Source organism: Brienomyrus brachyistius, chromosome 5, assembly GCF_023856365.1.
Source record: "Brienomyrus brachyistius isolate T26 chromosome 5, BBRACH_0.4, whole genome shotgun sequence".
Classification (NCBI taxonomy): Eukaryota; Metazoa; Chordata; class Actinopteri; order Osteoglossiformes; family Mormyridae; genus Brienomyrus; species Brienomyrus brachyistius.
This window is the reverse complement of record NC_064537.1, coordinates 11,936,128-11,957,667: the sequence shown is the minus strand read 5'-3', so window position 1 is coordinate 11,957,667 and position 21,540 is coordinate 11,936,128. Positions and strand designations below refer to the sequence as shown.

Below are 21,540 nucleotides of genomic sequence, written 5' to 3'. Positions count from 1 at the left end.
AAATTGTATCCGGTGCAGACTTTTAATCGGGGCAATCGCATGGTGAGCTCCTATGCTGGTGCACCAATGTGAATCAGTGAATCTTACGGTCCCTAGTGAGTGTATGTGTGATGTGACGGAGACACAGGAGTACTGCCTCTTGTAACTTGTGTATGATGTGATTTTTTTTCTTTTTACCTATTTTAAATATACAGTGGGGCGGCATGGTGGTGCAGTGGTTAGCACTGTTGCCTCACACCTCTGGGACCCGGGTTCGAGTCCCCGCCTGGGTCACATGTGTGTGGAGTTTGCATGTTCTCCCCATGTCGTCGTGGGGTTTTCTCCGGGTACTCCGGTTTCCCCCCACAGTCCAAAAACATGCTGAGGCTATTTGGAGTTGCTAAATTGCCCGTAGGTGTGCATGTATGAGTGAATGGTGTGTGTGTGTGCCCTGTGATGGGCTGGCCCCCCATCCTGGGTTGTTACCTGCCTCGTGCCCATTGCTTCCGGGATAGGCTCCGGACCCCCCGCGACCCAGTAGGATAAGCGGTTTGGAAAATGGATGGATGGATAAATGTACAGTATAAATTACAAAAAAAAAATACTCGGGAATGAGTATCTTTGAGTGTTGAGTATAATGGTAAAAGGTTAGAAGAGAGGTGTCGAGTCCAGCATCTGTACACGTGCAGCAAACAGCTTGACGTGTTTTTCAACTTCAGCACTTAGCTCTTGCTGAGAGGCACGAGGGTGTCTCCTCACATAGTCTGCCACGCTCAAAATGCACTCCCTCTGTGTGGAAAACAAGGAAAATCCACGGATTAAGAGAGGAAAATGCCATCATGCCTCAGAAACCAGTAAACCTGAACCGAGTCTGATCACTTCAAGTACGTCATCCTGCCTTGTGTTCTACGCTGCCTACTGGATCGACCAAGATTGAGGAGCTAAATCATGGGATGCTTTTCCACCGCACCAAGTGCCGTGCTTTTGGTACTTTCGCTTTTCCATTGACTTCCGGTCAAGTTCCAGTACTGAAAGTGCCAAACCAGCTGGGGTACTTCTTAGGTAATTTTGGGTGGGACCTGAAATAATTTCCTTTCTTGTCAATTGGTTATGTAAATAACCTGCCACTGAAACACAATACAAGCGCCTTAAACAGTTGTGAAAATAATGATAAAGTTTAAAACAAAAAAAAAAAAAGTGATTTGGTCGGAAGAACATATAGAACAAAAATATCCAGATGGTATGACAAGAAAAAGTATTTTGTTGAATATACTAATACAGCACACATGTTGCAATCGGTCCTAGCGGTGTGATTTTGTTGTGGTAAATATTGGAGTATTTATAAAACACAATAGCTCAAATTTCTCACAAACCCGTCTTCAAATGTTTTAAATGGCAAAGATGGAAATGATTACAATTGTCTGAGAACTCATAGAGCGCTCATGCAGAAGAGCAGAGGTAAAGCTCCAAGTACCAAAAGTACGGTACCTGATGTGAAAGAAAAGCACCCATAGATATCCAGCTGTCAGAGGAACTGTGAGCACAAGCATCACAAGAGAGCAGCTAATAAAAAGAACAGGATCGGTATGCAGTCTGCAGGTTCCTCAGAACATGAAGTAGCTTAAATGTCGTCTAAATCAATTTATAGTGTTGGATGTGGGTGACACAGTGGTTAGCAGTGTTGCCTCACACCTCTGGGACCTGAGTTCAAATCATGTGGTCAGCTTAGTGATTTCACTGCTGGTCCCGTGATTAAGGCCATTAACCCCGGAGACTCGAACCCGGGTCCCAGAGGTGTGAGGCAACAGTGCTAAACACTGCACCACCATGCTGCCCCTGAAAATAGATGAAATATGTAAAATCGATATTTACATGGAAGAATTAAGGTTACTCTTCATATAGTGTTTGGAGTCAATACCCTAAACCAACATCTTGGAGCAATAATACACCATTGATTTAATCTCTTTTTTGTGACACTGAGATCTAACCTTATAGGCATCCAGTTGACTCCGTCTTGTGAGTCGGTTGTGGACTGCATGCATCACCCGGGCTCCAGTGAGCGTAGTGAGCAGATCTTTGCTCTCCGCACTGTCTGACCGAAGCCAGCCCAGCAAGGCCACCTGTCACATACAAAATGCAGCAATACAGGAAATGGTAAATGGTGTGTGCAAAATACAACACGAAGGGGCCCCGGACTGTTTTCTACTCTGTAACAGGCAGAGCCGCCATTGGTTGGCCTTCATATAAACAAATTCTACAGTTATATCTGTAATATAAAGAAACAAAGGAAGTAGATCATTAAAATCATTTTGGTATCTGATAGATATGGCGAATTCATGATTAACAGCTATTTTAATGACAATTACTTTATACCTCCGATATATAAGCACTGTCTCACAGGGTAATTCTAACCCTCTCAAAGTTAACGTTGAAGTATTCTTATTTGGCTGTCGTCTTAATACATTTAAATTGAACAAACATGTACCAATAGAACGCTTTCCTTAGTTGCAGATAACGTTCAGATCATTTCAGCATGTCTTGGAAAAATAGGCGCAAGATGTCAATATTCCCAAGAACACATGGAAGACATCGTACGTTATATATACATTAAACTTTGTAGACTTGTAGTCCTAGTGAAGATCACCAAATCTTGCATTATGCAATAATTGTGAACTAGCTCTTCAGAGATTTTTGTTATGCAAGTGCCATATAAATTATATCTTAAATCCAGTTTATTTTGTGCTACTTAATTCTCATAGGATAGTATATTCAAGTAGAGTAGCGGTACTTGAGCCTGGACTTGGACTTGAATACCTGAGACTCAAAACACCTTCCCAAGTCCATCTCTGACCAAAGTGCAGCTTATTTCTCCTGCCTATATGCAACTGTGCTGCTTGCCTTCCATGGGATTTCCTGTTAGCTTCAACGTTGTTCACAATGTCAAATACGCAGTTAACTCACGCCCTGATCATATCTGCCAAGTCAGCAATTATCCATTTCATATACATAGCACACAGTTTCTCTGAAAGACATCCAGTAAAATTAAGCACACTTGGAATGCAAGTACTGCATATCATTCATTACTTGGCATGACTTTAAATTTCTACGGACATCTGTTAAGGAAACAAAGACGAATTTGTAATGCTAACAATGACCCTCTAGGGAACTGAATCTGAAGAGGCAATGTCCAGCTATTATTTGTTTTACATAGTAATCTAGTGACAGCTAACCAGCCAGCTAGCCAAAATATTATTATAGTTATTGGTGTTAGAAAGTCAGAAATTCTCTTTTTCACATCGTCCCCCTTGGTCTTCAGAGAGAAGACCAAGACAGGAGTGAAGTTTGGGATCAGATCACAGGGTCAGTCAGTGTTCAGCACCCCTGGAGTAGGCCAAGTTAGTTGTCTTATAGTAAAGGCCTATAGTGGTGTGACTGATTTGCTGGAAGAGGGAATCTACTAATTTTTCAGACACAGGAGTCTTAACCCCATCGTGCACCAACTACAGAATTTGTTTCAATTAGTTCTTAGCTGATTTTGCACACATTATTCTTAGAAATAGTGAAAATAGTTAAAGTGGGCTATAATCACCGCAACTTACCCGATAAATATGATGTTTTTAAATCTAGGTCTACATAAATAATTTATCTCGATATTGATAATGTTATTCCGCAATTAAACGTTGACAGTAACGTACGCTTGTGTGTATGGATCAGCGTAATACTGAACAGTTTAGCATAAATTGCTCCTACATTTGCTGTAGAACCAACACATTACGCAGTCTTAAGTCAGAGAACGTCAGTGATTATACAGTGACTACAGTCCAATGCTAGTTTTATATAGCTGGGGTCACAAGTTGGCCTACGTGTTGTCAAATTTACAGGTTTTAAAAATAAGATTAATGACCCGACGCTCCTAATGAAGGCGGTATTGTCTGTATATGACGATTTATGTTCGTAATGCGAAGTCCTGACAATTTCAACCCCGCGAGAAACAGATGAACTTATAAACAAGGCTAACTGCTGGCTAACGAACACCGGAAATCAGCTAACTCGCTTTGCAACAAATATCGGCATTACAAGAATATATAATGAAAGTACAAACCTGTTGAAATAGTTGCAAAGTGGATATGTCTCCGTCGTTTATCTTACACTCCGACACTGTAACTAATTTATAGACTGGAAACAGTATTTATATTTTGGGGTTTATATTGGTGATATATCGATTTTCTCTATTTCGTCACTTCCGCTCCTACGGGAATGCGGAAGCCGAGCGAGACTGTGCCGAACGCACGAGGGCGCTGCGACTCTGTAATACAGTATTTGCGCTATTAATACAAGAAATGGCCGTGCGTGTCGCTTTTCGGGGTGAAAGCATACTGTACTTGAGTACCCGTTGTTAATCACTGCATATAAAAACAGTATCATCAAAGATTCATCAAAGGAAAAGTGTGTTGAAAAAATAGTCCAAAATCTACTTTCATTTTATTCAAGATAACTTCAATGCACATTCGCCTGGCTTAATATACCATAACCTCCTCTAATAATAATAATTATAATAACAATTATTATTATCATTATTATTATTATTAACTTTATTTATACAGCACTTTTCAAGCCAGAGTGCACAAAGTGATGCACAAGAAAAAATATAAAAATACACATCTAATATAAAAATGATCATTATAAAACACAACACAATCATGATAGATAGATCTAGGATATTCATAGACAAATATTTTAATAAACAAGCTTTGTACATATTGCACTGTTGTGAAGTAAGCATACAAACATATGATGTATACAGATATGAGTAGCAAAACGATACTGTATTGATCCCCTTGAGGCCTCTTCACCTTCACTTTCTTGGTTCTGCTCATATTTGTCTGATCGCTATCAGTATGCCCATGTGAACAATGAATCATCCAAGGCCACAAAAGTTGAATACGGTGTCCCACAGGGATCAGTCCTGGGCCCGCTACTGTTTACCCTATACATGCTACCTCTTGGTAACATTATTAGAAATCATGGTATTGGGTATCATTGTTATGCAGATGGTACACAGCTGTACATATCTGTTAACCCTGATGATATATCACTGCTATCTCGGTTAGAAGACTGTCTATTAGATATCCAGTGCTGGATGGCAAAAAAAATTCCTTATGTTAAACACAGAAAAAACAGAAGTTCTGGTAATTGGTCCCAAGGCTGCCAGAAATAAGTTTCACCACCTCAACGTTGGTAACCTTCCTACACAACCTAACATGGTGGTTAGAAATCTTGGCGTTCTTGTCGATGCAGATCTATGCTTTGATGCTCACATAAGAAGTACTACTAGAACTGCATTTTATCATCTACGGAACATAGCCAAGCTTCGTAAGATACTCTCACTTAATGATGCAGAAAAACTAATACATGCCTTCGTAAGTTCCAAAAAATTTGATCATATTACACCGGTCTTATCCTCTCTTTATTGGCTGCCAGTTAAGTCTCGAATTGACTATAAAATACTGCTATTAACTTATAAAGCACTAAATGGCCTTGCACCAGAATACCTTAGTGATCTGCTGACCACATACAACCCTCCACGCTTGCTTCGCTCTCAAGCCATGGGATATCTGTTAGTGCCTAGGGTAGAATGAGCTACGGCAGGCTGCAGAGCTTTCTCCTATAGAGCTCCTCAGCTGTGGAATGGTCTTCCACCGGATGTGCGGGTTTCAGGTTCACTCTCAATATTCAAGTCCAGACTAAAAACACACCTGTTTAGTTTAGCGTATAGGGACACTAGTTTTAGCTCTAGCTAGCTCTTCACTCCCAGTCAGACCTGTAGTGTGAGGTGTAGAGCTGGGTGGGGATCGGTGCCATTGGCTTTGGATAAACTGGATTGTCAGTGCTGTCACTCTAGCTTCGCAATCTCTTGTGGAACTGGAGTGCTGACATTTCAGGGACTCCCCATGCCTGCATTCCCACTTGCCTCTCCCTCCTACTGATGCTGCCATAGCCATATCTGCCGGAGCTTGCAGATTGCACTTCATATTGTACTCACCTAGCTTTTAGCACTGCCAATAGGCTCCTCTACTTTGCCTAATTGTACATTTTATTTCCCCTACTCCTCCTGGGGGGTGATGCCTGGAGACCTCAATCTATCAAGATATCCAGCACACCCGGCCACATGTGACGTCGCCACCACCAGTGACGTCCCTGCATCCAGCTCGCCGTTCTGATCTTCCATGTATGACCCGCTGCCTTACCTCTGGTTGCCTGGCAATTGGAAGAAGACTCGGCATCGGCATTGGCTTGTCATCTTCCTTGCTCTCCAGTTAATTCCCAAATCTTATGATTGGGACAATGTGACTTGGCCCATCTCTGGCATTTAACCATCTCTCTATTTGACTATCCCTGCCGGCCCCTGGAGGATGGGCTCCCCCTTTGAGTCTGGTCCCTCCCAAGGTTTCTTCCTTCTACGGAGTTTTTCCTTGCCACTGTCGCCTATGGCTTACTCACTGGGGGCTTTGGGTGAGGATGCTGTAAAGCGCTTTGAGACAATGTAATGTTGTGATAATGCGCTATATAAAAATAAATTTGTTGTTGTTGTTGTTGTTCATCTATCACTGTATCACTGTAATACGACGTTGAAACTTATGTCTGTGATGTCACGCCCGGCTCGTCCGATCCTCCTGTGTGCCACGCCCCCTGATTATCCACGTGTGCCTCCCCGATCTAGCCCAGCTGTGTCTGATTATTTTCGCCCAGTCCTGTCTATTTCAGTCCATGTCTTGCCTTTGTTCCTAGTCCGTCATTGATGTTACTGATGTTTGTCAATATTCGAGCTGCTGATCTGTCCTGCCTGTCCCGACCTACCTAATAAATCCCCAGTTATTCCCCGTATTCCGCATACCTGCCTGCTTTCTGCCCATTTGCCTGCCCGTGCGTTCACCCGCTTCAACGGCGATCGTGACATGTGACATAGTTTTTTTTTTCTCGAACACTTCAGCACATTTCATGTAACATACTTAACATGCTCCCGACCAAGAGCATTTTTCAAAACAGTTTATGCACATACAGCCGCAGAAAAAATTACGAGACCACAGTACATTTTTTGTTTCACTCATTTCTTAATTTATGGTTGTGTATCTGTGTAAACTATATATTTTTGTGCTCCAACCTGGCTCTTCCCTACTTCTTATTGATGAAGAGCTTCTTCCTCGCTTTATGGGGCTTCAGTCCTGCTTCTAGGAGCCTGATATGAACTGTCCCAGCAGTGCACTTCACACCTGCACTTAATGTTTCCCATTCCTTTTGAAGGTCACTTAAGGTCATCCTCTGATTTATGACGCACTGCCAGATAAGTTGATAATCATCTCTGGCATTAGAAAGTCGCTTCTGCCCTCTACCTGAGACTGTTTTTCTTGATGCATTAAATACTTTTTAGCCCAAACCATCTGCAATGTGGTTACTGACTATTTAGACTCTTTGAAACCATATTAGTTGCCTCTTAATATCTTTGAGAAAAAGTCCTTTTCACATATGGGGTAATTTTATTTTGTTCACTTGCTGTACTCAAACACAGCATAAATCAGGTCGTACTTGACTTCTTGTCACGATCGTGGTAAGCGAGCGCGGCGATCGTGCGGAAGGAGCAGGCAAGCAAGCGGGATACGGGGAAAACGGGGGTTTATTCTCAGAAACAGGACGGGAAACAGGCATTGACTCTCACAAACATCAATGACGGACAAGGGAAACCGGGGAGACCAGGACTTAAATACACAGGACTAATCAAAGTAACTAGACAAAGCTGGAGACGATCAGGGAAATACACGTGGGTAATCAGGGGGCGTGGCACACACGAGGAGCGGACGAGCCGGGTATGACACTTCTGCCCTGTCGTGTTATGGCGGGGGGTGGGGGGCAGTAGACAGGAGTATGAAGCTGCCCAGTAAGTGGTCTGTGCAAACAATCTCTCATGTATCAAAACCTGATTATTTACATGTCAGTCCGGTCCAACAGGTTACCTTTCATTACATGGAACAAAGGTGCATTATACTTTTCCTTCCTCGTCATATAATTAAATGAAAGCTTTAAAATACTGCAGGAGGGGACTGGCGCTGTCCCAAAGTGTTATATCGACCTGAAAGACAGTATGTGGCCTGAACCGGTCAAGCTTTTCCGTATCGCAACTAGTGGGCAGGAAATTAGCCAAATTTCTCCATGTGCCCCTTGCAAATGCCCCCCTTTGTTGGCACCTCTAAACACCACTATTGCTTAGTAAAGTTTTTTTTTTTACTTCCAATAATACTGTCACATCATATCACTCGACACTTCATAGACATCAGGTATGTGGAAAAAATTGTGTGCAAATTCTCACCATGGCAGAGGCGAAATTGCACTTCACCAGGTTCAGCTGGAGATTCACCCACTGGATGGGCCTGAACAACAGGTGCAGGTTGACTGCTGTATCATCAAAGGTGTGGGCGTGGACCAGTAGATCGCCCAAGTACACGCAGCAGCTTTCTGGGATGCCCTCAAGAACCCGCTGCATCGACTTCTCGAAGGTCAGGGGGGCATAGCAGAGCCCAAAGGGGACAACCCAGAACTGCTACAGGCCGCACCCCAGGGTGAAGCCCGTCTTCTCCCAGGCCTTGGGAGTCAGTTCCACCTGCAAGCAGCTGCTACGGAGGTCCAGCAATCTGAACCCCCTCTAGCTGTCTACGGTGTCCAAGATTTCTTCAATATGTGGCAGGGGACAGGGGTTAAACTTGGTGATCGCGTAGAGCCTACAGTAGTCCAACAGAAAAAACCCCAGACCGTGACAGACGCTGGCTTTTGGACTTTCTGCTGACAACAGACTGGATCATATGCGTACAGTCTTACAGTAAACCTATGTTATTCCATTATAAACCTAAAATTTGCTATATCAAAGGTGTTGACATAGTTCACAAACCCTACAGACTATTTACCAGGTAGCCTAATAAAACTTTTACATTCATATAAATGCGTGTGCAGACTTGTCTGGAATTGAAAATCTCACGCCAGCCAGCTGACCAAAGCTGGCAACTCTGCTGTACAGCACTGGGTTTACCACCTATTCAATGAGCCACAAATAATACGTAACTGCTAATAAACGGTATAAAACTATATATTTAACATCTATTAATAAAGGGTGCGGCCATCTTGAGTTCTGAGGCAGGGGTTGTGTAGATTCCTCTACCTTTTGAGTTTCGGAATAGAAACTCCGAGTTATGAGTTAAAATGGAACGCGGAAAATTCCCGCTTAATCAAAATTACTCAGAAGGCAGTGAAAACTAAGGCACATTGTGATGTGGTATTGTACTGTAGGATTTTACATTAATATGCTGACAAATCTACAGCGACATCTTACAGGGTTTGATTTGCAAAAAGAATGATACTTATTCGCATGACTTATTGATCATTGTGTTTCACGTTGTCATGACAATCTACTGAGCAGTAATCGAAACCTAACATAGCGTCTCCGCCGAGCTAAGGGGTGTGGTAATCCGACACGGCTTCACATCTAATGTATACGTTTTTAGAGAATGATGTTTTTGAAGGAAATGGTTAAGCCTAAATATCTTACCGACTTCACATACCTGTGTCATTTATTTTCTTAAGGTACTATGTAGATTCTGATGAAGAAACGAGTGAAAAAAGAAAATGAATGCAAACTTTCAATGTGACGGTAAGTGCACTATAAAAATGTTTTACTAACATAAAGTTACAATTAGGCAACACAATGAGTAATATTATGTGGAAAAGTGGAGATTAGTAAGCCAATAATAAAAATGGCCTGTTTAATGCACTGTAACATTGAATACGTTAAGACGATAGACATTACTTCTACATTTCACTCATGCTTTGCATACTGGAATTGAACGCTGTCAGACAACCTTTGATTTTGTATAGTTGTGCAGATTTATGCCCTTATTTGTGTCTTCAATTGCCCCATACAGTCTGTTACAAAAAAATTAGACTAATAACTACAATAGCATGTAAATATATCTATTCAATTAATTTTTATCACGTCTATCACAGTTTACCGAAGGCGTTGTACACGGGTGTGTTGTAGTACATTACAACGTCATTAAGGCAGAATACTAGAGAAGCAGGGGAAAGTTCGATAGAAAGAAAAGGAATTTCTAAGTAAGGAAAAAAAAAAAAATCAATTCCAATTTCAACTGGCTGCCAAACTCGCCTGGGCATGTTAACATGATTGAAAGCATAGTGCAATATATTTTTAGCAATACCTCGTTTTGTTTCTGATTTTTTTTTTATCATAATTGTGAAGTATTTGATTTATTCTTACAGGAGTCGAGGAGGTTCTGTTCCACACCAGTTTCAGCTAGATGCGTGAATTTTTCAGGTAAGCTTGATTAAATGTTTTTGTCTATTTCAATCTTTAAAGCTTTTATCTTTTTGACTCCTGCGTTACCGTGCCTTCACACATTGAGCAGCGGGAGCGTCGAAGCGACATTCTCTATGGGAGGACGCGTAAATCTTGATAAATGCATTTATGTCTTATACTACAATAAATTTCTCCTTACTTATGTCTACGGGCCGCGTCGCCAGGCGGCATAAAAGGACGCGGTTGAAAAACCCATATAGACATGACTTTTTATGTCGTGTCAACACGGAATAAATGTACGTGTTAAAAGGTCTTTCAGTACTGAGATATACATAGGCGGATACTTTTACTCTTCAAGTGCAAATGTTTCAGTCTGTAGTGCGTTATATTGGTTGCCCTATTGTAATAGTTGGAGTTCCCATTAACATATCCATTATCTAATCTATTGAATACGTGTTTATTTTACCCTGAACACATAAATTTTACGTTTCACTGGTGTACTAAACTTTGTTTTGTTTTGTGTTGGTGGTTCTTGTGAGTTGTGATGGTTGTAGTGTGTGGGGTATATATACATATGTCCCTTTAGAGCTACCGTAGAGCGGAATAGTACTTTGCCCTTGGCTTAAAAAAAGAGAGAGGAGGGGGGAAGTATTAATAAAAAGAAAAGTGTTCAGTGACTGAGGTGGAGGTCATGTTATTATTTTCTTATTAATATAAAGCAAGGTGAACCTGGAGGCTCGGGCACACTGGCATGTTTCACCGATATCAGTAAAGAGTGTTTGTTACAGGGACAAAATAAAAAATGAGGCAAAGACCAAGATGTTTGAAATTATTGGTCATCCAGATGAGTTGGCGAAGTCATAATATATTTGTGGGAAAGAGAGATGGAAATCGCATACTATTTTGGCGCCATAAAATTTTGGTGCAAAATTGTGTGAATCAACGGTAACTTTAACATTACTTATTTATAGCAGTAGTGTTTGTATTAACTACTGGTGCTTTGATAAATTACATCCTATTGACAGTCAGTACAAAGATAAGCTACAAATTTGTTTCTTTTACGGGTAGCTTTCCTGTAACTCTATACGAGGAAAGAGCCAAGAGGGTTCGATTCACCACGGTTCACTCATATTTTTATTTTATCAGATCAATAAAATGGATTGTTTCAGCTATTTGTTTTCCTTATTATTGTACATTAATACAAACAGAGGCAAATTGACACAAATTGAAAATGTCTGTATAATCTATTCTAAGTCTTCTATGCAAGACCTGATCTATCACCAGCAAAACATGTAAAACAGCCAAATATTTCTGTCTGATCTCGTTTTGTAGGATTTGTATGAACTAAAAGAAACAAAGCAGAACTGGCTTGAACCAGTCATTTTAGATGAGGGCAGGGTAGGATTACGTGACGATAATTACTGGAGCTTGTGGTAAAGCAGGCTCTTGTGGACAGCAGTGATTGGCCAAGTTCCTGTTATACTGAACAACAAAGTCTGAGGAACTATGTCTGTTCTTGGCATAGTTGCCTGGTCCTGTAATCGCCGGCCGGCACTAAGTAATCGTGAGTAATTTAAGGAAAATTTCAAGGATCCAAATGAGCTTTGTCGAATTATTTAACAAGTAATAATGTGTTCGTTTGTTTTGTAGTCAATTTAAGGGTCTGTTCTATTAAAGTTTTATCATTTACATGGATATTTCGTGAGTTCTTTCATCCATCTTGCACTAAGTGGTTACAACGTTCTATACTTATAACGTACATGTTTTTGATATCCCGTCTTGTACGTAGTAACGAGGTTCGACTGTAATTGTGAAGTATTTGATTTATTCTTACAGGAGTCGAGGAGGTTCTGTTCCACACCAGTTTCAGCTAGATGCGTGAATTTTATCAGGTAAGCTTGATTAAATGTTTTTGTCTATTTCAATCTTTAAACCTTTTATCTTTTTGACTCCTGCATTACCGTGCCTTCACACATTGAGCAGCGGGAGCGTCGAAGCGACATTCTCTATGGGAGGGCGCGTAAATCTTGATAAATGCATTTATGTCTTGTTCTCCAATAAATTTCTCCTTACTTATGTCTACGGGCCGCGTCGCCAGGCGGCATAAAACTACGCGGTTGAAAAACCCATATAGACATGACTTTTTATGTCGTGTCAACACGGAATAAATGTACGTGTTAAAAGGTCTTTCAGTACTGAGATATCCATAGGCGGATACTTTTACTCTTCAAGTGCAAATGTTTCAGTCTGTAGTGCGTTATATTGGTTGCCCTATTGTAATAGTTGGAGTTCCCATTAACATATCCATTATCTAATCTATTGAATACGTGTTTATTTTACCCTGAACACATTAATTTTACGTTTCACTGGTGTACTAAACTTTGTTTTGTTTTGTGTTGGTGGTTCTTGTGAGTTGTGATGGTTGTAGTGTGTGGGGTATATATACATATGTCCCTTTAGAGCTACCGTAGAGCGGAATAGTACTTTGCCCTTGGCTTAAAAAAAGAGAGAGGAGGGGGGAAGTATTAATAAAAAGAAAAGTGTTCAGTGACTGAGGTGGAGGTCATGTTATTATTTTCTTATTAATATAAAGCAAGGTGAACCTGGAGGCTCGGGCACACTGGCATGTTTCACCGATATCAGTAAAGAGTGTTTGTTACAGGGACAAAATAAAAAATGAGGCAAAGACCAAGATGTTTGAAATTATTGGTCATCCAGATGAGTTGGCGAAGTCATAATATATTTGTGGGAAAGAGAGATGGAAATCGCATACTATTTTGGCGCCATAAAATTTTGGTGCAAAATTGTGTGAATCAACGGTAACTTTAACATTACTTATTTATAGCAGTAGTGTTTGTATTAACTACTGGTGCTTTGATAAATTACATCCTATTGACAGTCAGTACAAAGATAAGCTACAAATTTGTTTCTTTTACGGGTAGCTTTCCTGTAACTCTATACGAGGAAAGAGCCAAGAGGGTTCGATTCACCACGGTTCACTCATATTTTTATTTTATCAGATCAATAAAATGGATTGTTTCAGCTATTTGTTTTCCTTATTATTGTACATTAATACAAACAGAGGCAAATTGACACAAATTGAAAATGTCTGTATAATCTATTCTAAGTCTTCTATGCAAGACCTGATCTATCACCAGCAAAACATGTAAAACAGCCAAATATTTCTGTCTGATCTCGTTTTGTAGGATTTGTATGAACTAAAAGAAACAAAGCAGAACTGGCTTGAACCAGTCATTTTAGATGAGGGCAGGGTAGGATTACGTGACGATAATTACTGGAGCTTGTGGTAAAGCAGGCTCTTGTGGACAGCAGTGATTGGCCAAGTTCCTGTTATACTGAACAACAAAGCCTGAGGAACTATGTCTGTTCTCGGCATAGTTGCCTGGTCCTGTAATTCCCTCATAAATGCCATATTGTCTAAAACACCCCAAAATTAAACTGGAATAAGGTGCATCAGTAAAATAAAAGATGTGTCAATAAGAAAACGATAAATGAAAACAGTTGTAATGTAGAGCTAAGGAAGTTACACACTGACCACATGGTACACCTCGACCTGCGCGCACTGAGGTTTTCAGATTGTCTGCCTTTCGGCGGTTTCCACTTCAGCTGACGTGCCTCTGAGAACTCAGTGCTGACTGGGTTTGGGCACCTCTGAGGCACGTAGCTGTGGGACTCACTCACCGCTCCAGTGGGTACCGCAGCGGACAGTGTTGAAGGACTAAACAGGATCCAAAGGGCAACAACGACTGTGCAATAATAGTGACACATTAGCATAAGCATAGGTATATCTCATAAGTAGTATTTTACCTGGTTACACATTATTTTGTACGCTATAGGTAACTCATGTTTCCATGTCATCTTGTTGTCTTGAGCTCCATCATTATAGTAGTTTTGTCTTTAGCTCTGGTGCTGCTTACTTTGAATATTAATAAAGTTTAAATTTCAGTCAATATTAACATATTGGACCAATAACGGTATCTTAATTTTTTCAATAGATATCGGGCGATACTGATATGTTAACTGACATTTTGTTAATCTCTACTTATTTTGCAGGTAAATCTCTGCATTAAGTATCACACTCTACCCTGCGTCAGTCTGCGTGTCCCTGGTCTTCAGGCAAAAAAAAGTCCATAATGGGTAAGTTTCCCTAGTTTTGTAGAGAGTTGCCTTTTTTTAACATAATTTTAAATTGTAAAATTATGGTGTTAAAATTCTGTAATGGGTTGCCGCCCCATCCTGGGTTATTTCCTGCCTTATGCTGATAGCTTGTGGCTCCAGACCCCTGACCCTACATGAGACAGGCGGGTATAGAAAATGGATGGATGGATGATGTTGAAATTCATGTTGAATTAGCTAATTTCCTCCTAATTTAGCAGATTTATTCTACTGCTGTTTTATTTTACCTTCTATTGATCTCATGTAATAGGGTAAGCGGTTACAGAGAATGGATGGATGGATGATTTCATGGATATTTTGATATTTTAATATAAATAAGTGAATTTTAATATGACAATTGATTGGTTTGATCCCTCAAAATTACATATGTATGTGTATACACCATGACCCTGTACCTACACATAGGTTTGGAAGATTGATGGAGATGTAATTATATACCTATTTTCTGGTGGTATAATATAATGTTTTATATATTTTTTTCTTGGTGAAGCTGAGGAAAGTGAAAAACGACCAATTGAAAGCTGGACAGAATCCGATGTGAGCACCTGGTTGAGGTCCATAAAAATTGATGAGAAGTATATTCAGAAATTTCAAGAGGAAGAAGTCAATGGGGTGGTCCTCTTACAAGCAACTGAAAAATATCTGAAAAACAAGATTGGAATGAAATCTGGACCTATCCATCTTCTGATGACCAAAAGGGATGAGCTCACCAATTCTTCTCCAGCTACTAAGCCTCAAGATGCCACTGCAGGGAAAAGTGAAAATCAATCAAACCAGCAAGAGCAGTGTGTTTTAAGTGGAAATGGAAGCAAAGTAAAATCAAAAACCAAAAAAAATAAAGCTTCTCAGAGAGGGTTGTCTGCGAAAAGAGACTGCAAACCTCGGCCTTTTGGCAAAGAGGGGGTTAACTTCACATATGCAAAGCACAATGTGTTAAAGCCTGAATCGGGCGTTGTTGATATGATTTCTCCTTGTCATGAATACAAGTCATTTGAAATTGCTGCTGACTTGGACAATCAGAGGTTACAAGCCAAACTTGCCAAAGAAACTTTCAAATTCGCCTGTGGATGTATGAACATGCGAACAAATGGCACAATACACTTCGGTGTGATGGACAGTGTGAGCGACTCTGGTTATGTTCATGGTGAGATAATAGGTATTCCTATTAAAGACAAAGATGTGTATGTTGATGCATTAGACTACATGAATAAGTGCTTTAAATCTGACAGTGAGCTCGCAGCAGAGTGTATTCGCCCACCGGAGTTTATTGAAGTTTCAGACATTGACAGCACAGAAAAATATTATGTGGTAGAAATTGATATTGAACCAAAAATCATTATCGTGTCCAGCAAACTGTTCTCTGTCCATCTGCCGAATTTCAGGGAGGATTCAAATAAGGTGGAATATGAAAAGAAAACGATGTACCGTAGAAATGGTTCCAAAACTGAACCAATCAGCAATCAGGAAGAGTTTTACTCCAGTCTAAGACACCGAGATGAGCTTAGAAAAGAAGCTGAAAAGGACCACATTGTTCCAGATGTGAGTGTTGACCTTGGAAGAAAACTGGCGATGTTGATCACTGATGGAAAAGGGAAAATCGAAAAGGAAAAGTGGCACATTGTTGTTGCAAACAGATTTCAGGAAGAACATTTGAAATGCATTGACTTTTTACTGGATCTGAAAATTTTCTGTGTGTTTGACTTTGACCCCGACTCCAAAGCATCTGGATTATGCAAAAAATACATTGAGCACCATGCAGCAAATTTACATTTCTTACAAAACTACAAAATACCAGATGAAATGAGCATTAAAGACTTTGAAGGTGAATTGCGTTTGTTTGAACAGGTCAGCTGGATTTTTTGCAATGGACGAAATGATTTCCGTGGAAATGAGACTCCCTGTGATGAAATTGCATGGATTACAAATAGAAAGACATTTCTAAAGGAGGCAGTGTGTCTGATTTGTAAACAAATCTTACCAAATGGCACTTTCTCTGTGATTTTCTTTCTTACCTCTCCAGTTGAGCTACCGATCGTTCACACTTTCCATGAGTTCATTGCTGAAATGCAAGGTCATGATGATATCATTTGCATTTCAGAGTCTGAAGACAATTACAGCAAATGGGAAGGTTATGCTCAGTGGTCTTGCACTGCTGAGACTGTGCAGTCTAAGAGTATTTCAGGGATGAAAATGAGCCATGTCAATGCTACAATTCAGCAGCTTCAGCCCTCCAAAACAAGGGTCGCCAAGCACCTTTCTGTCTTCAGTAAAGGTGTTTGCCAACTTGAAAAGATTGAAGAAGAAAGAATGTCTTCTATAGAAATTCTGAGCATTGACCAGTGTGATGATACCATAACTGATTCTGAGGATGAAATCAAAGTCATTGAAGAGAATTTTTATCGCGGGGGCAAAGTGAGTTGGATCAATTTTTGGCTGTCAGAAAAGAAACATGTTGGGGAATTCATCCAGAGAGATACATATAAAGAAATTTCCAAACGTATCAGTGACCTTCCCAAGTGTAGTATCGAACAGACAGCCATTCAGGATCTTAGAATATACCACCAACCAGGTAGTGGTGGAAGCACTGTTGCACGGCAAGTGCTCTGGAATAACAGGAAAAATTTCAGATGTGCAGTGGCAAGACACTCATTCTCTGCTTCAAAAGTGGCTGAGCACGCTGTGAGGCTGCGAGAGTATGAGGAAGTCGACGCACAGAAATGTCTTCCAGTTCTTTTGCTGGTTGAAGATTTCGACACAGAATACCTTGAAGATCTAAGGAGAGAGCTTGAATCGGCTGTGAGAACTCAGAAGATCAAGCCAGGGACACTGTGTTTTCTTTTACTAAGCTGCAGACAATCACATGAACCAGAAAAAATGAGCAAGGAGTCGCCATTACAGAATTTTTCCGTGACTCATAAACTGTCAGCAGAAGAGAAGAGAGAGTTTGCACGAAAAAAGACTGAAGTTGAAAAGCAATATTCAGCCAATTACATCATAACCTTTGTTTTGATGAGTGAGGAATTTAACAAAGACTACATCATCAAATTTGTGAAAGATTTACTTGTTGGCATTAAGCATGGAGATGTTGTCACTCACCTTATTCATTATGTGGCATTACTCAATACTTATGTGCAAAACTCCTATCTCTCTCAGTCCCATTGTGAAGCTCTGCTACTACTAAGCATGCAGACAAATATTGAACCCACTGCCAACAAGCAGACCAGAAAAAAACATACAGATAGATGCAGAAGGCACTTGTTTGAATCATCATTAAACAAGCAGGCCAAAGTTCTCTTCATCCATCTGAGAGATGAGAAGACTCATATTCAAAGCATACGCATCCTTCATCCCTTGATTGCTAAAGAAGTCCTTCGCCAACTTTTGGGCAAAGACCAGCAGCAGAGTGACATAGCCATGAAACTACTGAAAGATGATGTGCTTTTTCAGAACAGTTTTGGAAAAGAGCATTACCACAGATTCCTGCGTGACCTCTGCATGAGACGCAATAAGATCATTAAAGGAGACAAATCTGACACTTCATTTTCTCCCCTCATTGAACACATTTTGGAGAAGGAAAATCCGGAAAAGGCTTTCGAGATCCTGAAAGCAGCCTACACGCGGTTTAATGAAGATCCCTTCTTTGCTCAGCAGCTTGCACGGTTGTGTTACACATATGAGAAGTTTCCAGAAGCTAAGGTCTGGGCAGATATAGCCGAGAAAAAGATGCCACACAACTCCTATATCTTGGATACAAAGGGCCAAGTATTTAAAAGATGGTTCAATGACAAATATAAAAATCTTGACGGTAACATCAGTCCTGAAAGCACTGTGGACACAATTGCAACAGCGCTAGAAGCAATTGAATGCTTCAGAACTTGCGAGGGAGCAGCTAATTTGGAACAGGACTCTATGAATAATTCAGGCTACTTCTCAGAAGTTCAAGTAGAGCGTGATCTTTTGGATCTAGTCTTGAAAGTGTTTCCACGTGGAGAAAAGGGCCGCTCTGAGTGCATGCAGTACTTAGTGACAGGTCACATTCCAGAAAGGGTGAAAAAGCCGTGGGAGTGTTTTCACAGTAAACTGAAATTCATTCACAAGAATATGCATGATGCCCTCACAAGGATTTCAGAAGATCTGAGCTATTTCCAGATGGACGTCAGTTTGGATGATGATGAACAATACAGCACTGAACTGAAAACAAGGAATCCAGTAAAATGGCTTGCAAGACAAACTGCCTGGTATGGGAATTTTTTCAAAGATGTAGAGTTGCCCTCCAAAGAACAAAATCAATTATCAACACGCATGAAACTTTGCTCTCTTGGAGGTGATAATATTACCAGCATCTTTTCTCTTTTGTCTGAAAAGAAACAGGACCAACTAGAATCCATCGTTACTGTATACGGTGGGCTGAAGAAACTTGATCAAATGGAACTGGCCAACTACATAGCATCTCAGATAGCCTTAGGGTGTGTTTCAAGTGCATCCACTTCTTCTAAACTCAAGGAGCTTCAAGCATGCAGCCATCAGTTCCCTCGGGACAGAGACAGATGTCACCCCAATGCCCTGTTCTTACTCACATTGCTTTTCTGGCCAGAGGATGGCGACACCAATCAGGAGAGAGATAACAAATATGAAATCCTTATGTCTGCTTTGGATGTTTTGAAACGAAGCTTCAAAATTAAACAGAAAAATGTGCCTCACAAAGAGCTGAGAGTTTTCACGCATTTCTACCTTGGCAAAGGAAGTGGCCTGAGTAAGATTGTCCACAAAAGTATGATACAGGCCTTCAAAACATTCACAGTGTCACAAAAAAGAATTAAGTGGTTTGATGGATATATCTGGAAAACGCCAGAGATTGTGCACATGCTGAAACGTGTTCAAGGCTGGACGGAACATGGAAATGTCTATATCAAAGGCTGTAAAGGGAAGGAGATCAAGATACGTGCCCTGAACTCTGATTCAGTACCTGATGGTAACGAGAATGTTGAATTTTATGTGGGATTTACATTTCAAGGACCTGTTGCTTGTGGCATCACTGTCTGTGATGCCGGTGAGACATAGGGACCAGGTTAGAGCCAATTGTGTAGTGCAATTGTATTAATGCCGTGTTTCATCAGTGAAATGTACAAGCCACAAGCCAATTAAATTTGTAATAATTACGTAATGTCCGTATGACACTTCACTGAATAGCTGTAAATATTTAAATATTGTTTTGCACATACACACACACAGGTTTGTAGTTATATATTTGTGGGGACTCCACATTCATTTCTATGGGGAAAACTCTAATCCTAGCATGATGACCTTAAAACAACAGCAGTTGACCAACTGGAGTGTGTGTGTGTAGATTAAGTTTATATTACATTGTGGGGACCATATTTCAGTTTCCTACAAAGATCTGTCAATGTAATCAAAAAGTAAAAATGCCACAAGTCTCGTATTTTGTTTGTTTATTTAAAGTTAAGATTAGAGCTGGTCAGGGGTTAAATATGCTCTATAAATGAAATTGATCTGACATGACTTGAATTACTGTAGATATTGTATTGCACTAGCTTTGGTGGTACTGTGACCTATCAAGACCCATTTCTTCCCGGAACACCTCTAGTAGCCTAAACCAATCTATGTTCTCTGAATGCTCTTAGTGATGCACTTTGATTTTAACAGGTTAATAGGTTCTTTTTTTTTTTAAATATATTTGTATACGTGTGTATACTTCAATTTTAATTACATTTGTAAATGGGCATCCATTGGAAGATCAGAAAAGCCACACTTATGCCCAACCAACTCCTTGACAGAAGTATGTTTGTAATGTATGTGACTTTGTACAAAAGCTTTCATAAATAAGTAAATGTCAATGCACTCTGACTGATATTTTAAACCTTGTTCTTTCTGCTGTCTGTGTGCTCCAAATTAAAAATAAAACTACCACAATGCTGAAACTTCATATGAAAGTTCCAAGATTCAGCCGTATTATTAAAGTTATTATCCACACATAAATGTAATTTACCAGAGACCCCAGAACACTCACAAATGATTGTATAAGCACTATATAAGAAAAGAGTCAAATACGTGGATTTGATGTAAGTACTCATTACCTGAGAATAATACGTATTTATCATTTATTTATTCAATAAAAGCGGTCATACAACTTTATAACACCTTTTCTTAAAAAAGGTCTCAGGCATATAAAAGCAATTTGTCATTTTTGTGTATTATTTTTAAATTTTTAACATGGAAATGGACAAGGCACCTCCCAATATAACGAAAAACACGAAAAGCACAACCGTTCTTGAACTAATAAATGTTTCTTATCTGTACGCTTACGTTTAAAGTTAATTGTTTTGGGCAGTGTTTCAAAGGGATGCATTTTCACTGGGGCGTGTTGCGGACAAGCGCTCACACAAACAGGGTACAGCATGAAGGCAGCGCTAGATATTTAGCGTCTTTGAAAAAAACTATAAATACTCCAATACTATTGCTCCATATGACCGAATTTTCGAATGGCATTGGAATGCCATTCTATGAATGATAATATCTGTATATGTGTCACGCCCATGCAGGCGGAGTCCACCATGTGCTTCGTCTGCCCTCTTTCCCGTACCAGGTCTGTCTACCCTGTGTGTTCACCTTGCCTCTTACCCGTCCTTTTCCCAGAACCGCTCCCGAACCTGACCAGCTTTCCCCGCTGAGACCAGCAAGTCCTGTTCCCGCTCCCCGCTCGTGTCCCATGTATGCCTGTTGGACGGATCTCCTAGCTTCAGACCTACGCTTTCGACTACCAACTTCTCATTGCTACTCCGTTTGTGCTTTCGCTCCAGTGCCCTCATTAAACCGCGCTGTTGCTCGCATACCTGGATCCTTGCTCTCCTTTGTCGGCCAGCATCACAATATGTTATGGCAAAATATTTAGCCAGTCACCCGGAGATAAAACACCTAAATAAATAAAATTAAAAAGTAAGGCAAATCTCGTATTTAAATAATTTATGTTCCTACAACCCGAAATCGCA

The 21,540-nt window shown here is 40.3% G+C and overlaps 1 protein-coding gene, 1 long non-coding RNA gene and 1 pseudogene across 2 annotated transcripts; 2 read left to right on the top strand and 1 right to left on the bottom strand.

The window, feature by feature from the left end:
- Nucleotides 1–550: 550 nt before the first annotated feature.
- Nucleotides 551–4,239, bottom strand: LOC125742084 (uncharacterized). Its single transcript, XR_007398005.1, has 3 exons — nucleotides 4,082–4,239; nucleotides 1,968–2,099; nucleotides 551–768 (listed from the first exon to the last, which is right to left on the bottom strand). It is a non-coding gene; the product is annotated as an uncharacterized LOC125742084 (long non-coding RNA).
- Nucleotides 4,240–4,960: 721 nt separating this feature from the next.
- Nucleotides 4,961–5,780, top strand: LOC125742335 (uncharacterized; annotated as a pseudogene).
- An 8,162-nt stretch (nucleotides 5,781–13,942) lies between these two features.
- Nucleotides 13,943–20,484, top strand: LOC125742701 (sterile alpha motif domain-containing protein 9-like). The gene is made up of 2 exons (XM_049014950.1): nucleotides 13,943–14,494; nucleotides 15,024–20,484. Exons 1-2 carry the CDS (start codon nucleotides 14,491–14,493, stop codon nucleotides 19,592–19,594), a joined length of 4,575 nt encoding a protein of 1,524 aa, XP_048870907.1. The 5' UTR covers nucleotides 13,943–14,490; the 3' UTR covers nucleotides 19,595–20,484.
- The last annotated feature ends 1,056 nt before the right edge of the window (nucleotides 20,485–21,540 follow it).